Below are 15966 nucleotides of genomic sequence, written 5' to 3'. Positions count from 1 at the left end.
CTTCATCTATTTATAGTGATTATCACTTTCACATCAAGGGACATTTTTAAAAAGTTCCTTAAGGTGAACTGGAAAAGCTTGATTTATATAATTCAATGAAACACTTTGCTTATTTATGTTTCTCCCTTTTTTCCCCCTCATTCATTCCTTAAGCTCCTCTAAATGACAAGTAAAGAGTACATAAGAAACCCATAACTGAACCCTGTTCAGGGCTTCAGTAAACATGGTTACATTACAAACTTATATCTTATCCCACTGTGTCTGAATGAAAGAGGCTTAACTACTTCCTGGTAGTTCATTTTTCTGTGGTCCTTTGCTTCGCCTGATCTTGGTCAGCTCATCTGCATATTTTGAAGATATTTGGGCTACTTCTAATATGGTTCCTCCTTTCCAGGCAATTCATCCTGATAATCTGGTTGCTATCAGGCTTCCCAAATCCTACAGGTGATGTCAGCAATGGGAAAGCTTTAATTGGCTCATTGGTGATCACTAGTATTAGCACATGTGGAGGAAAAATATATGTTGCTTCTTTTAGTTTCTATTTTCTCACACCACCCTAATTCAGGGTTTCTATGTGGAAAATACTCCCTGCATGAGGAAAAAGTACCCTATGGACTAATCATAAAACTGCTTGCAAAAAATATTTCAAAAGTTGTTGCTTGTTTAAACCCAAAATACATTCAGTATTGGTTTACTGAATGTTTGGTCTGTGCAAACAGACTGGCTGAAATCTGCAGTGGCATTAGCATGCATTCCCATATGCTTTTTTTTTCCTGAGAGTGATTCACAACTTAATATGACTTAATGTAAATAATATTGAGATTTTAGAAACTTGCGAATGTTGGAATCTATATCAAAATATCTATACCAAATGTGCTTTTTATCATGTGAATATGAAAATTATTTTCTGGAAATAAAAAAATAGAATTCCTTGTTATAAATGCAGTTTGGAACACCATCTACTTAGAGAGAATAGTGATTGCAAGGAAACTGTGGACTAAAGCTCTTATTTTTTAAAAAAATCATGATTGTTAACTCCCAGTGTTCATCTTTTTTATAAATATACAAGTACAGTACATTTTTAAAATACATTTTAGAGCAAAATACAACTATTTTTAAAACACATTTTAAAGAGGATAGGTATTATGGAATTCTTTGTGGATGCATAATGAAATGAATTTGAGGTGGACATATTTGTCTATTTAGAGGATGGCATTATTTGTAATATAGTTGTAATAGTTACAAAAGAGAAGTTAATTTTCCCCTGATAATTATAGTACACTGCCTTTAGTTTGGTGCTGTAAAAATATAACTTTTAAATTAGCTGTTTATATAAAGATAAAATCCTTTAAAAGTATTTGGGGAAAAAATTAAAACACAGAAATGTATAATCACATACTTTTAAAACAGAATTTCAGATTTAAATATAATGCATGGGTAAATAAGAGTCTCTGCATTACTGTTGGCCTCCTATACACTGGTATAGTCAGTGAACTGTTAAAAATCTGGTTCACTGTTTAAAAAAAAATATAAAAACAAATTGTCTTTCTGCCTGATCTCTTTTCAACTGCTAACACAATGGAAACAGTAGGTGATCAGTCAGTGCATTTGGTTTGTCAATGGTGGTTTTGTATAAATATTGGAAGGATAAGAAGCAGAATGCGCACTGAAAAATATGATTTCATCTGCCTCTTCTCTACAGTTCCATGCCTCATGCTGTGGTGTGAAATTCTCATTTTACACACTTTGCAGGCGGAGCACATGAATTATGCATTGAGCAAGAGAAATCTCCTGCTTCAGCTCCTATATGCATTTACCCAGGTTCTGTCTCTATTATCAAGATGAATTGAAAATAGAGAAATGTTTGATGGGATATGGCTTAACTTCTTTGTTTAGCATTCAGCTATGGACTGCATTCTCTTCTCTAAGGGGGAAACATGTTTATTTTATATGTCTATTTGGATTGTAATTTTAAAGAGAGATCAGAGATATTAGTGTTCTAAGTTCAATTTCACTTAAACTTCTTGTAAATGGAGAACGTCAGCATTGGTAAGTGAGTTGGGTTTAATTTTTTTTTAAAATTTTAAAAATAATGAATAAGCTTAGCAAATTTAGAATGCCGTAGCCACCGTTTCTATTTGTAAAAATAAAATAAGAGTTGGGAAGAATTGGAGAGTCAGTAATAGATTATAAAGCATTTTGTACATTCAGCTACCTGCTAGCTCATTTTAAAGCACAGATCAAAAGTCTGCAGAAGAGCTAACTCAGCTCCAGATGGGAGCTTTAGGGGCTTTATGGTGCTACTGGACAAGGATATAGCCCCAAATGAGCAGACCCATCCATTGGTATTCTGTCCCTTTCTCCCCCACTCCTACCAGAGTCATACACTTTTTAAGTGGCAGGTTTGTCTGACTGGGGAAAAAAGACTTTATTTATTTATTTATTTTATTTTAATTCCATTTATATCCCACCCTTCTCCAAAGACTCAGGGCGGCTTACAAGCTTAGCAGTAGCCTTCATTCTATGTATATGCCTGCTTATTAGGGCTTTCACACACACCCCAAGCGGCATTATTACAAAGTCAGTTTCCAGCTTTCCTGGAAACCTGGTTGGTTGGTCATATTGAGGGCTTCCTGGTTCAAAATGGGGCACAGACTTTCCTCATTTCTTCATTCCTCATTCCACCAGCCTTTAGGCTGACGGTGAAGTACTTCAGCCTTTTTTCCACTTTGGCTTGGCAGTTCTTGAAATGCTGCTGAGGCCTTTCTATCTTTGCTTTCTAAGTCAGAGCAGAGAGCAACATGTGAGAAAAGTCTTCTGTCTTTGAATTCAACCTTTTCCTATAGCCTGAATCCAAAGATACCTTGCACAAGCAGAAAACCACATTCATTTGCCACTCTATTCCAATTTTCCCGTTCCATTCCCATCCTTCCTAAAAGTCAAAGCTCTCAGTGATGCAGATAGGCTGTAAATGGAGGAATGAATGCAAGCTTGTATTTCCTGGAACCAACTAGTATATGAACTTTCTTGCCATTAGAATTTGGATTGCCTTCCTACCAGTGTTCCTTTTGTTTTAAGGAGATTTTTTTTGTTCATTTTTCTTCATTTTAGATTTTGCTACAACCAATTTGCTGTAGAATATTAATGTTTATTCCTGCTTGTAATATTTTTGTGTTTTGATAATTTATTGTATTTTAAGTTATACTGGCATCAAAAAAGTGACACATATATTGGAAAAGAAATAAACTAAAATGTAAATAAAAATATTCTCAGTATGTATGATACAGTGCATATATAGGTAGTCCTCGATTTATAACCACTTAAGCCCAAAATTTGAGGCCAAAATTTCCATTGCTAAGAAAGGGAGTTGTTCAGTGAGTTTTGCCCCATATTATGACATTTTATGAGTTATTAAGCGAATCACTGTAGTTGTTAAGTGAATCATGTGGTTGTTAAGTGAACCTGGTTTCCCCCATTGACTTTGCTTGTCGGAAGCTGTTTAGGAAGGTTACAAATGGTGATCATACCACCCTGGGACAATACAACTGTCATAAATGCATTGTCAGTTGCCAAATTTTGACCATGGGATTGCTGCAATAGTCATACATGTGAAAACTGGTTTATTTCCTAATTGCCCTCTTACTTTTTATGTGAAGATGATACTTTTTTAATTGAGAGCACAAATTATTTCCAGCAAATATTAGATTGTGTGATGGATAAGGAAAAGGAAAATGGATCTGATGAAACACCAAGCTTGTTTTGTTTTGAGGTAGTGAATAATTACTAAAAAAATTAGAAAAGTAGACACATTGTAGCCTTTCATAGAATATTTACTGAAGATGGAGTACGGGTAGTCCTCAACTTATGACAGATCAGTTAAAATGGTTTGAAGTCATGACAGACTTTCCCAGACTTACTTACAACCAAGTTTCGTTGCACTGGTTCACCTTTTTCAGTTGTTGCTGTGTCCTGCTATCATATGTCTATGATTTTATTTATTTATTTATTTATTTATTTATTTATTTATTTATTTATTTATTGATGGGATTTATATCCCGCCCTATCTCCCGAAGGACTCAGGGCGGCTAACAACAAAACATACAATAAGTACAGAAATCAAGATAAAAATAAAATTGAAATCATCTGTGCAATAAATTAAAATTAAAGAATTAAAAATAAATTAAAAATTCTAAATATAAATTAATTAAAATGCCTGTCAGTCCAGGTCAGCCTGGTGGAACAGGAGTGTTTTGAGGCCACGGCGAAAGGATTGGAGGTTTTGGGCCATCCGAAGCTCGGGGGAGCTGATTCCATAGGGCTGGCGCTCCCACAGAGAAGGCCCTCCCCCTGGGGGTCACCAGCCGACATTGCCTAGCTGACGGTACCCTGAGGAGGCCTTCTCTGTGTGAGCGTACTGGACGATGGGAATTTGTTCCCGGCAGCAGATGGTCCTGCAAGTATCCCGGACCTAAGCCATGTAGGGCTTTAAAGGTAAGTACCAGCACCTTAAATCTCACCCGGAGGGCAACTGGTAGCCAATGCAGCTCACGCAGGAGGGGTGTAATATGGGAGTATCGGGGTGCTCCCATCACAACCCGTGCAGCTGCATTCTGCACCAGCTGAAGCCTCCGGGTGGACTTCAAGGGCAGCCCCATGTAGAGAGCATTACAGTAATCAATACAGGAGGTGACGAGTGCGTGGGTGACTGTACGTAGGGCATCTCGGTCCAAAAAGGGGCGCAATTGGTATATAAGACGAATCTGTGCAAATGCCCCCCTAGCCACGACTCCAATATGATCTTCAAAACTGAGTCGTGCGATTTACAGTATTGTGAGGGTTTTTTGTTTTTTTTGCCTGTTTCTGGTGTTCTGGTTTCTGGCAAAAATACCCATTTGGAAAAATGGAAGTAAGGTATGATCCTGAAGTAGGATCATAAACACATATATAGTTTCACTTAGCTGTTAAGTTGCTAGTCCCAGCTGTGGTCCCTCAATGAGGATTTTATATGTATGCTACTTTTTCTTCATGCCTTTAATTTCTTTGGCTATTTCTTTCTCCTTTTCTATGTTCTGCTTAATCCAAAAAATAAAGAAATAAGTTTGTGCATGTGCTTTTAATTAAATGTTATATTAGCTGGTTTCCAGAATATATGTTAGCAGAACATTTTTATTGTGTATTCAGTTTTATGAACTCAATCATAATTAATTACAGCTTTCATGTTTCAGAGTAGACCAAAAGCAAACAAACCTAAGATTAATTCTAGGTCTGCTCCATGATTCCCACATCCGAACTAATTGTATAACTTAAAGTATAATTAAGTCTCTTTGCTTTTTCTGAAATTTAGTTAAACTTGAGTGATTATTTTTCTCAAAGTGATCTTATACCACAGGGTTTACCAGATGTTATCTTGGTTAGCAGCCAGGGTTATTTAATTTTAATATTTGTAGTAGCTAGCCTCCTGCGCATGCAGTAGAGAGAACTTTTTCATTGATTTATATGGCCACCCACTTCACACAGTAATTCAGAGTGGCATATGTGGTTAAAACAACACATTGCCATCTAAGCCACAGTACCCAAAGTTTAATGATAGACCCAGTTTATAAAAATAGCAATGCCAAGAGAATTCTCTTGGCCCAAACACCTGGAGAACGAAACACTAGGTCTTCAGTGTGTGATGAATGTCTAACAGGGTCAGGGCCAACCAGATTTCTGGAGAGATACTGTTCCACAGGAAAGGCACTGCCACAGAGAAGGAAAGACTCCTGCATCCAACAAGATGACATTGGTTAATGGAAGGGACTCAGAGCATGCCCTGCCTGCTAGATTTGGTGGGGTAAGCAGAAATGATGGGAGAATCATTTCCACATTCTCCTAGAATTACGAGTCTTTCCACTTAAATTTGCAATGTACAGACAACTGGACAAGATCTTGAGATACATGGGTTTGAGCATGCAAATCATTCCTGGTTGCCAGCAAAGTGCTGGTGATTATATTTACTGAATTCTCTAGATTTAATTGATATATAAATATACTGTTGGTGGTTTGGGATTTCTTTTACAATACTTAGCAGCAGTGGTGGGATTCAAATATGTGAACAACCAGTTCTCTGTGTGTATGCTGCTTCCGGAAGTCCATTCTGGGCCTGGGCAACAAAAAATTAGTACCGGTTCTATCAAAGTGGTGTGAACTGGCTGAATCCCACCATTGCTTAGCAGTTGTACCCTAGATAGAGACAGCAATGGATTTTGTCTGCCATCTCAAAAGAAGCGGGGTGAACCCTGGAGGAAACATGCTTCATATTCCTGATATATTGTATATTGTATTGTAACACTTCAAATAAGTTACAACTTTGCTAAATAATCTGTGCCAGAATTTGTGGCAAGCTATGACAAGGCATCTCATTTTCACATGAGAAGAATACCCTTATGATATATTACAGTGTAACCTAAGGGATAATTGATTCATTTTTTAAATATGTCTGCTCTACCTTTTTTATAGATATCGCTCTCCTTCCCAAAGGAGACTAAGATATTGGTTATGTATGCTGTAGCAAGTAGTGAATTCTGTACGGGTTTTGAGGATAATGTTTCAGAGTAAAAATAAAAATTCCTGATTGTTTTTTCACTCTAAAACATTGTTGTCAAAAATTGATCTTTTTTCCGCCCTCTTTTTGTATGTTGATAGGCTAATTTATGTTTAAGTCCTTTCTTTTCTGGATTTTTAGGTCTTTTACTATTTTATTCAGTAAAGATAAAAATTGTAAAATTTAATGTGATTCCTGCTGCCTTTATGGATGCATCCATTTTTTTGGGAAGCAATACAGATATAGTTTTTTACTGCCTTCTTCTGCGTTGTTTGTTTGGTTTGAATATTTGATTAATGAAATCTCAATTCTGTGGCTTATAGAGTCCAGCAAAAATAAAATTTTATTCCTCCTGGCTTTAGCTCTCATTTGATTTAGTCACATATTCAAATAGTGAAGCACCAGACTGGCCATCGATAATCTGGAACTCTCCAAATTTTAATCCACTGTATTTGAAATGTTATGAATTGAGAAATGTGACTTTAACTTTAGAGAAGGAAAACCAAACTGAATGCTAAATAAACAAGCTCGGGGTTGTAGGGAAGAAAAGACTGTGATACCGGAAATAGAAAATGCAGTGTTTTATAAACTAGACCAAAATCATCATAAATTATTTTTAGAACACAACAAAAAGCTTATAGTACAACAATGTGATTAATGCAGAACACTAATCCAATCCTGTAAAAAAACACCTTACGTTATGGTGTAATACTACTCAGTGAAAATATTGTATTGTGCTATTGTTTCAGGCAAATAATATTATGGTGTTGAAGGAATTGCAGCACTTATGAATTCTTACTCTGTGAAGCTTGTTAAGATAGAGGGCATAGAGTTACTTTATTTTTTATAAAACGATAAGAAATGTTTTTACACAGTGATAAAAAGCATCAAACATTCATATGCTTTTTGCAGAAGGAAGAACGTTTGCGAGGGAAGGAAACTACTAAACAAGATGTGTCACTCTTAGATTTGGATGACTGTAAGTACTTGAGATATTTGCCTTTGATTGTGATATTTACATATATCTGGCCATACCATTTAAATTGCTTGAATTCATTTTTGGAAAACAAGATACCGTTAATAGTCTTGTACAGATATGTTAACATATCTGTATGTTCAAACTGAGTGCTTTTGTTAAGTTATGCAATGTAATAATTAATTTCAGAAACCCTGTATAATATATTCAAATCTCTAATTATTCTGTCTAAAAAAGTTAATGTTAATGTAAATTATCTTGTTTTTATTCCATATCAGATAAATTTATTTCTGTAATAATAATATACTATATTAGACTAAGTATATCTTTATAATTCAGTAACATTTTAAGTGAGAATATAGATAACATTTATAATCTTATTCAGAAATATATTTTAAATGATAAATTCCTGTAATGATGCTAGGAAAAATGTAGCCTCAATTATAAATAAAACAATAGCAAAAAAGCATTAAACTTGGAGATGAGATTTCTCTTAGCTTTACATTCCTGAAATCTGCAGCTCCATCTTTCACAATATGAAACTTGAAGAGGATAACTGGGGAAAGAAGGAATTGGTATATATTGAATCCACTTCTGCTAGTATAATTATGCTCAGTGGATTCTCCTACCAGCAAAATTGGAATCCAGGATTTCTGTTTGCAATATCATATAATTTCAAAATACACTGATCTGTGAAGTATTGCAAAGTACAAAAACCTAAAACTTTAAAAATGATCAGTCAGCCTGTCTCTCTCTCTCTCTCTCTCTCTCTCTCTCTCTCTCTCTCTCTCCATACAAAACATTTCCATAGTTTATTTTCAGCTCTGTACATCTATTATAAAGCATTATCAGCACACATTTTATTACAAATTTACACATGTGCAATAGACAAATGTATGTGGATTTTCAGACATAAAAGTTGCACCATTAGAAAAAAGAATGAAAATTATACAGTTGGAAGAGAGGGCATTGAGACTAATGCCCTGTTCAATGTTGGGTTTCAGCTTAAATCATCCCTGGCAGGTGGTTGTTCAGTCTCTATTTGAACATATCAGCTGAGGGGAGCCTGCCACCTCTCTAGATAATTTGTTTCACTGTGGAAGTTACTTCCTAACATTCAATTAGAATTCACCTTCCTGAAATGTAAAACCAAATAAAACTGTCCATATGTAATGCCATTATATGACACAACTTTACTTGGAATACTGTGCACAGTTCTGTTAACAATACCTTGGAAAGCATAGTGAAGAGCTGGAAATGATGCAGAAAATGGCCCTCAAAATGATTAGAGCATAGAATGTCCCCTTTGCAATGAAAAATACATCATTTGAGGTCTTTTAGCTTAAAGCAGAAGTAGATAAGAGGTGATGCGATAGAAATTTGTCAAATCATATATAGCATAAAAATATATAATTTTTCTCAGAATGTTATAACATGGGTGTATAGTTACTGAAGTTAAATGTGGTAAAATCAGAGTAATAAAGAATTTATTTTGCAGAGCAGCAAATTTATCAGATGTGGTGATGTCCTTTAGATGATTTTAAAAGGAGACAAATGACTGGAACAGAGAAGTGTTAGTGCTATCAGTCTTGATGGCTATAAATCACAGACTGCAAATCTTAAGTACAACTTTGTAGGAAGGAACAGTGTTATTTTGAGATTGTGCTTTCAGGACTCTGTGACATAGAACACTGGGCTGGATGGGTGAAGTGATATGGGAGAACCCTTATTTTCTTATGTTGCCATAGAATCATAGTCTTAGTCATATGGTTTTGGGGTGGGGTATCATCAGTATGCTGATGATACCCAACGTTTTATTTCCACCCCAAATCAACCCAGTGATGCCCTCGCCGTGATGTCCCGGTGCAAGGAGGCGATGAGGGTCTGGATGGGGAGGAACAGGCTTCGTCTTAATCCCGACAAGACCGAGTGTGCTGTACATACCGGCATCTCGGGTTACCCAGTCTATTCCATCTTTAACTATGGGGGGTGAGGTGTTACCCCCCGTAGATAGGGCTCACAACTTGGGTGTCCTCCTTGATTCACAGCTCAGTTTAGAAGATCATATAGGAGCTGTGACCAGGGGGGCTTTTGCCCAGGTTCGCCTGGTGCGCCAGTTGCGGCCCTACTTGGACCGAGATGCCCTATGCACAGTCACTCATGCGCTCGTGACCTCTTGGATAGACTACTGCAATGCTCTTTACATGGGGCTGCCCTTGAGGACCACTTGGAGGCTCCAACTGGTGCAGAATGCGGCCGCACGAGTGGTGATGGGGGTCTCCCGATACTCCCATATAACACCTCTGCTCCGCGAGCTGCATTGGCTTCCAGTTGCCCTCCGGGTGAGATTCTAGGTGCTGGTGATGACCTATAAAGCCCTAAATGGCATGGGTCCAGATTATTTACGGGAGCACCTTCTGCCGGCCGTTAACTTCCCATCGTCCTGTGCGCTCCCACACAGAGGGCCTCCTCAGGGTGCCGTCGGCCAGGGAATGCCGACTGGCGGCCCCCAGGGGTAGAGCATTATCTGTGGGCGCGCCTGCCCTCTGGAACCAGCTCCCTGTTGAGCTCTGGATGACTCCCGACCTTCGCTCCTTTTGCCGAGACCTGAAAACTTGGTTATTTGAGCTTGCCGGCCTGGACTGAGGGATTGGAATTTTAAATTTTTAGAATGTGATTTACTTGTTGGGGCTAATTTAATTTAATTTATTTTTAACTTTGTATATTGTGTTTTAACTGCCCTGTACACCGCCCCGAGTCCTTCGGGAGAAGGGTGGTATATAAATCCAATAAAATAATTAAATATGATTTATTTATTTATTTATATATTCATATACGTATTCGATTTTAATTATTTTTCTTAATCATTTTATTTTCAGTCAGTCCTCCACCAGTTCTTACTACCTTTTGCAAACCACCAATTCTCTCTCCCATCTTAGCAGCAGACCTAGAAGGTTTAAGTTTATCAAGTTCTTCAGTCATTGATGTAAGTAATTATGAACTGATTTATTTTTATGCTTTTAAGTATGTTTGCCTCTTCAACAATTTATTATTTGGAGCGTTCCTTTTCTCTTTAATATATTTGAAAGTGGAAAGTGGTGACAGCAACAGGTTTTGAGTGAGTTTAAAAAGCTCATGTTTATATAATCATACAAGATAATTTTATAAATTAGTATTACAGTTTTTTTAACCAAAACCATTTTCTGGAACATTATGCCATTTTTTTCTATCAGGATTTGTATCAAGTTTTACAAGGAGTTCCTATCTAACAAAGAGCTCACATTTTAATCTGACTTATCAGAATTTTGCCATATAGTTATTAAGAGAATATTGCATGTTAATAATAAGAAGCCCGAAGAGTGTTAGAAAAACAATAGTGATTGTCTAAGGCAGGGGTAGGCAACCTTGGCTCTTATATGACTCGTGGACTTCAACTCCCAGAATTCCTGAGCCAGCCTGGATGGCTCAGGAATTCTGGAAGTTGAAGTCCACGAGTCATAAAAGAGCCAAGGTTGCCTACCCCTGGTCTAAGGTATAAACCATTCTCAGCACATTATGCTCCAAAACTTTGTTCTGGGTGTTTGACAGCAACAACAGTAAATTCCTTAGTTGCCACATTGGTCTATTGAACTGAGTGCCTTTCTCTTGTGTTTTATTAAGAAACATAGTGGGATTTAGTGCGTATAGTCAAGGCTATGGTCTTCCCAGTTGCAATGTATGGCAGTGAAAGTTGGACCATAAGAAAGGCTGAGCGCCAAAGAATTGAGGCCTTTGAACTATGGTGCTGGAGAAGACTCCTGCGAGTCCCTTGGACTGCAAGGCGATCAAACCGGTCAGTCCTAGAGGAGATCAACCCTGACTGCTCTTTAGAAGGCCAGATCCTGAAGCTAAAACTCAAATACTTTGGCCACCTAATGAGAAGGAAGGACTCACTGGAGAAGAGCCTAATGCTGGGAAAGATCGAGGGCAATAGAAGAAGGGGACGACAGAGAATGAGGTGGCTGGATGGAGTCACTGAAGCAGTAGGCGTGAGCTTAAATGGACTCCAGAAGATGGTAGAGGACAGGAAGGCCTGGAGGAATGTTGTCCATAGGGTCGCGATGGGTCGGACACGACTTCGCAGCTAACAACAACAAATAGTGGGATTTAATTCTGCTATATGGTATATTAAAATTGCTAGGTCGTATATACACATTGAGGAAATTTTTCACTGTAATAATAACATAATAATAAAGTTGGAAGGGAGCTTGGAGGTCATCTAGTCCAACCCCTGCTCAGGCAGGAAACCCTATACCATTTCAGACAAATGGCTGTCCAGTCTCTTCTTAAAAACTTCCAGTGTTGGAGCATTCACCGCAGGTTGTTCCACTGACTAATTGTTCTAACTGTCAGGAAATTTCTCCTTAGTTCTAGGTTACTTCTCTCTTTGGTTAGTTTCCATCCATTGCTTCTTGTCCTGCCCTCAGGTGCTTTGGAGAATAGCTTGACTCCGTCTTCTTAGTGAAACAATAAAAGTAACATTACAGTGATATGTGGCTTTCATCTAACCTAAAATTTAAAATTCAAAGTTTAAAGTTTTAGTACTGTCAGTACTAAACCAGCCTGCAAGTGGAACATAATTGTTACATTGATTTTTAAAAAGGTCATTTGTATGGATGCTACAAGTATGATATTATGAAAAAAACAAGGCCATAGAGAATGCTTTTATTTAGATCAACAGAATTTGTAAAATATCACTCCAGGCTTTCAAGATTCAAGAAAGCAAAATTAGAAAAATTGGTTGGGCTGTCTGTGGTTGGATGAAATGGATGCTCTAGCATTAGTTCCAATAGGTCTATATACTGCCCTTCATGTCTGTAGAATCCTGGCATAGACTAGCTAAATTTATTATTATCCATGTTTCATGAACAGCAATATTATCCACATTGATCAACAGACTACAAATCCATAAAGGTAGTACTTAATTGGACCTACTTTAAATTTTCCATGTAGACTGGTACAGGGACTACTTCAATATAATATTTCACATTTTTTCTTTCTTTCTTCTCTTTCCACATCCAAATTGCCTGATTGCCTTTTTGACATTCAAGCTGCCAGTTGTTTTGTACAACTTCAGTTGGCCAAATAGAAATATTGCCTCCATGGATTTTATATTGATCTCATTTAACTCTGACCTGTATGGGAATTGACTATTTATAACAAAGTAGTTTTACTCCTATAAAACTACTTTATCCTATAAGTACAGTTTACTGGTATGTCACTATTCGTTGCTGTTTACATTATATGTGATAAAGACTATAAAATGCATGAAATCTAGTGAATATAAAACACAAAAAGTATGAAATAGAGCAGACGTGTCAAACTCGCAACGTCACGTGACGTCGCACAATGTATCAGGACAGTTTTGCCATTGCTGGCAATGGAGTGGGTGTGGCTTCCGGATGATGCATCCAGCCCGTGGGCCGGGAGTTTGACACCCCTGAAATAGAGGATAAAAGATCTAATGCTGGGACCTTTTTAGTGCACTTAGAAGAGATGCCCATCCTGTGCAACCAATAGGAGTTAATTCAGAATGCTTTTATATGTTTCTCATTTTTCTTTTTGTTAACATTAATCATAAAAGATTAATCCTTCTAACATTTGCCTTGTTTTGCAAAAAGGATGCTGGGTTCAAGTATTTTGGGAAAAATCAATAGAGAGAAATTATAACAATTATAGAGTCATATTTGATTAGGAAAAGATCATTAAATTAATCTAATCCAATACTTAGTGCAGAACTCTTACATCAGCACTGAGAACTCACCATTTTTTAAGGCAAAAGTTGGATGATATGGCTGAGGCTTGAAGAATCTTTTCAGGTGTGGCTTTCAGATGAAGTAAGGTACTGCCATTTGAAGGAGGAACCTGAGAAGTGTTAGTGCATCATGGAACTCTTAGGATATGTGTTAGCCTTATCACAGGGAAAAACCTGAAATAGGAAATGTTTGGTTTTTAAATTAAACACAGTCTTTTAAAGGGCACTCTTTCAGACATGACACTTTCCCTAGAAATACTTCCATTTGAGAAGAAAATGTTTGAATGGATATAGGAACCATTTGCACTTTGACCATGTTAAGAAACTAAGACACAATGTTCTGAATGTCAAATAGTATCAAAAATCAACTATGCTTATTCTATGTAAGATTGAAAGATTCCTGGTGAAAGCATGTCATCCTATCAAGTTATAACTGCCTAACACAATGGCTGAAATCAAATAAAGGCACTGAATATGCATTGGCTTGGTTGATTCTGACTTATTTGATCAAGAATGGGTGCTGATTTTGCTTAGTTCTAACAACAAAAAATAAACTAGGAAATAAGCATCCACTCTTATTGTTAAATTCAAAGCAGGATCCCTGAGTTATTTCTTTCTTCATCTAGAACCATAAGTCAGAGTTTCTTCTTGGCTTAGAATATTCAACCTGTCTGTCTATCTACCTTTATCAAAGCTGAATACTTTTATCTTTAACAATACTTTTCTTAATATACCTGATTTAAAAAGATAAATGCAAAAAAATTAGTTTGCCTTATTTCTTTCCTTCATTACTTTAATTTTCTTATTATCCAGCAGTTCTCTTAAGTGCTTCCTATTTCGGATGTATGTAGAAAATTTGTTAGGCTTGGTCTTAATTTTATTAGCAGCCTGCAGCTGAAAAATTTTCTTGCATTTGTTTCATGCTGATTTGTATTCTTGTTTGTTCACTTGTTTGGTCACAATTCTTAACGAATCTTCCTTACCTTTTATCTTCATGAATTAGTTGGTGATATCTTGGACGGACTGACTGACTTATTCATTCATTTGTTAAATTTATTTGCCATCTATCTCGTGGTTCAAGGCAATTCTGAGCAGTTAGACTTGCAATATCAATTTTTACTATGAACACTGAAGTTGACCATCTGTTATTTGGATATTGGTATATCTGATCCTCTATTTTTCTTTTCACTTTTTTATAAGCAAACTCTTAATTTTTAAAGATTTTCTTCAGTTCTTTGTCTATTAATATTTCAGTATCCTCTTTTCATAAATTACAACATATGATAGATAGTAGCAACTCAATAGTAGCAACTGTGAGAGGGATCTTGGAGTCCTAGTGGGCAATCACTTAAATATGAGCCAGCAGGGTGCTGCAGCTGCCAAAAAAGCCAACACAGTGTTAGGCTACATTAACAGAGGGATAGAATCAAGATCACCTGAAGTGTTAATACCAATTTACAATGCCTTGGTATGGCCACACTTGGAATACTGCTTCCAGTTTTGGTCACCACAATGTAAAAAAGATGTTGAGACTCTAGAAAGAGTACAGAGAAGAGGAACAAGATGATCGGGACTGGAGCCTAAAACATATAAGGAACAGTTGATGAAATTGGGTATGTCTAGTCTAATGAAGAGAAGGACGAGGGGGGACATGATAGCAGTGTTCCAATATCTCAGGTGCTGCCACAAAGAAGAGGGAGTCAAGTTATTCTCCAAAGCACCTGAGGGCAGGACAAGAAGCAATGGTTGGAAACTAATCAAAAAGAGAAGCAACCTAGAACTAAGGAGAAATTTCCTGACAGTTAGAACAAATTAATCAGTGGAACAACCTGCCTCCAGAAGTTTGAATCCTCCAACGGTGCAAGTTTTTAAGAAGAGACTGGACAGCCACTTGTCTGAAATTGTATAGGGTTTCCTGCCTGAGCAGGGGGTTGGACTAGATGACCTCCAAAATCCCTTCCTATCATCATCATCATCATCATCATCATCATCATCATTATTGTTGTTGTTATTATAGAAATATGAAAAGCACCTAAAACAGATGAAATATTAAAATAACTAAAATGTTTTAAGCAGCTAATTTAAAGAGTCATATCTTAGTTTTGATTTTATAATTTCTATTTAACATTTTGTCCTTATAGAATGCATCAGCTTTAAAAACAAACAAAGCAAGGTTGGAAATCAATTTTAAATCAAAAAGGATAATGCTCCACAATTTGGAGCAAGGCCAAATTGCTCTATGTCAGGGAAATAGAACTCTTTGAATAATGATGCCCCCAAAGATCTTCTGCAGATCTTAATAACCAGACCGGTTCTTGAAGCACTCCTTTAGATAGTTAGGCTCTTATCTGGTTTTGCTAATGATTTTAATATTAATATAGCACCTTGATTTGAATACAAAATGCATATCTTCTCAGTCACAGCAGTATGATCTTGATATGATAGAGAAATTTTGTGGTACACTTTGCATCATCAAAAATTGTGTAAGTATGGCCTTATATAGAACACATTTAAATAGCCAGGTAGATCATGAGGAAAAATATGATTTAGGGAAGATATCAGCTGTGATTATTATCTTTACTTGTATTTCTTTGAAATACAAGGAAAATAAAA

The 15966-nt window shown here is 36.7% G+C and overlaps 1 protein-coding gene across 3 annotated transcripts in view; it reads left to right on the top strand.

The window, feature by feature from the left end:
• The window catches only part of AP3B1 (adaptor related protein complex 3 subunit beta 1), a 167582-nt gene that overhangs the window by 98488 nt on the left and 53128 nt on the right, over nucleotides 1-15966 (top strand). For all 3 annotated transcript variants that reach the window (XR_014491277.1, XM_083353111.1, XM_083353112.1), the window contains exons 21-22: nucleotides 7496-7562; nucleotides 10439-10545. Coding sequence is in view for 2 of the 3 variants with exons in the window: in XM_083353111.1 (XP_083209237.1) it covers nucleotides 7496-7562; nucleotides 10439-10545 (174 nt within the window). In the remaining variant the exon portion in view is untranslated. The remainder of the gene's footprint in view (nucleotides 1-7495; nucleotides 7563-10438; nucleotides 10546-15966) is intronic.

The sequence above is a fragment of the Vipera ursinii genome (genome assembly GCF_947247035.1).
Source record: "Vipera ursinii genome assembly, chromosome: 2".
Lineage (NCBI taxonomy): Eukaryota > Metazoa > Chordata > Lepidosauria > Squamata > Viperidae > Vipera > Vipera ursinii.
Note: the sequence above shows the minus strand (reverse complement) of the source record. Positions and strands in the feature narration are given on the sequence as shown.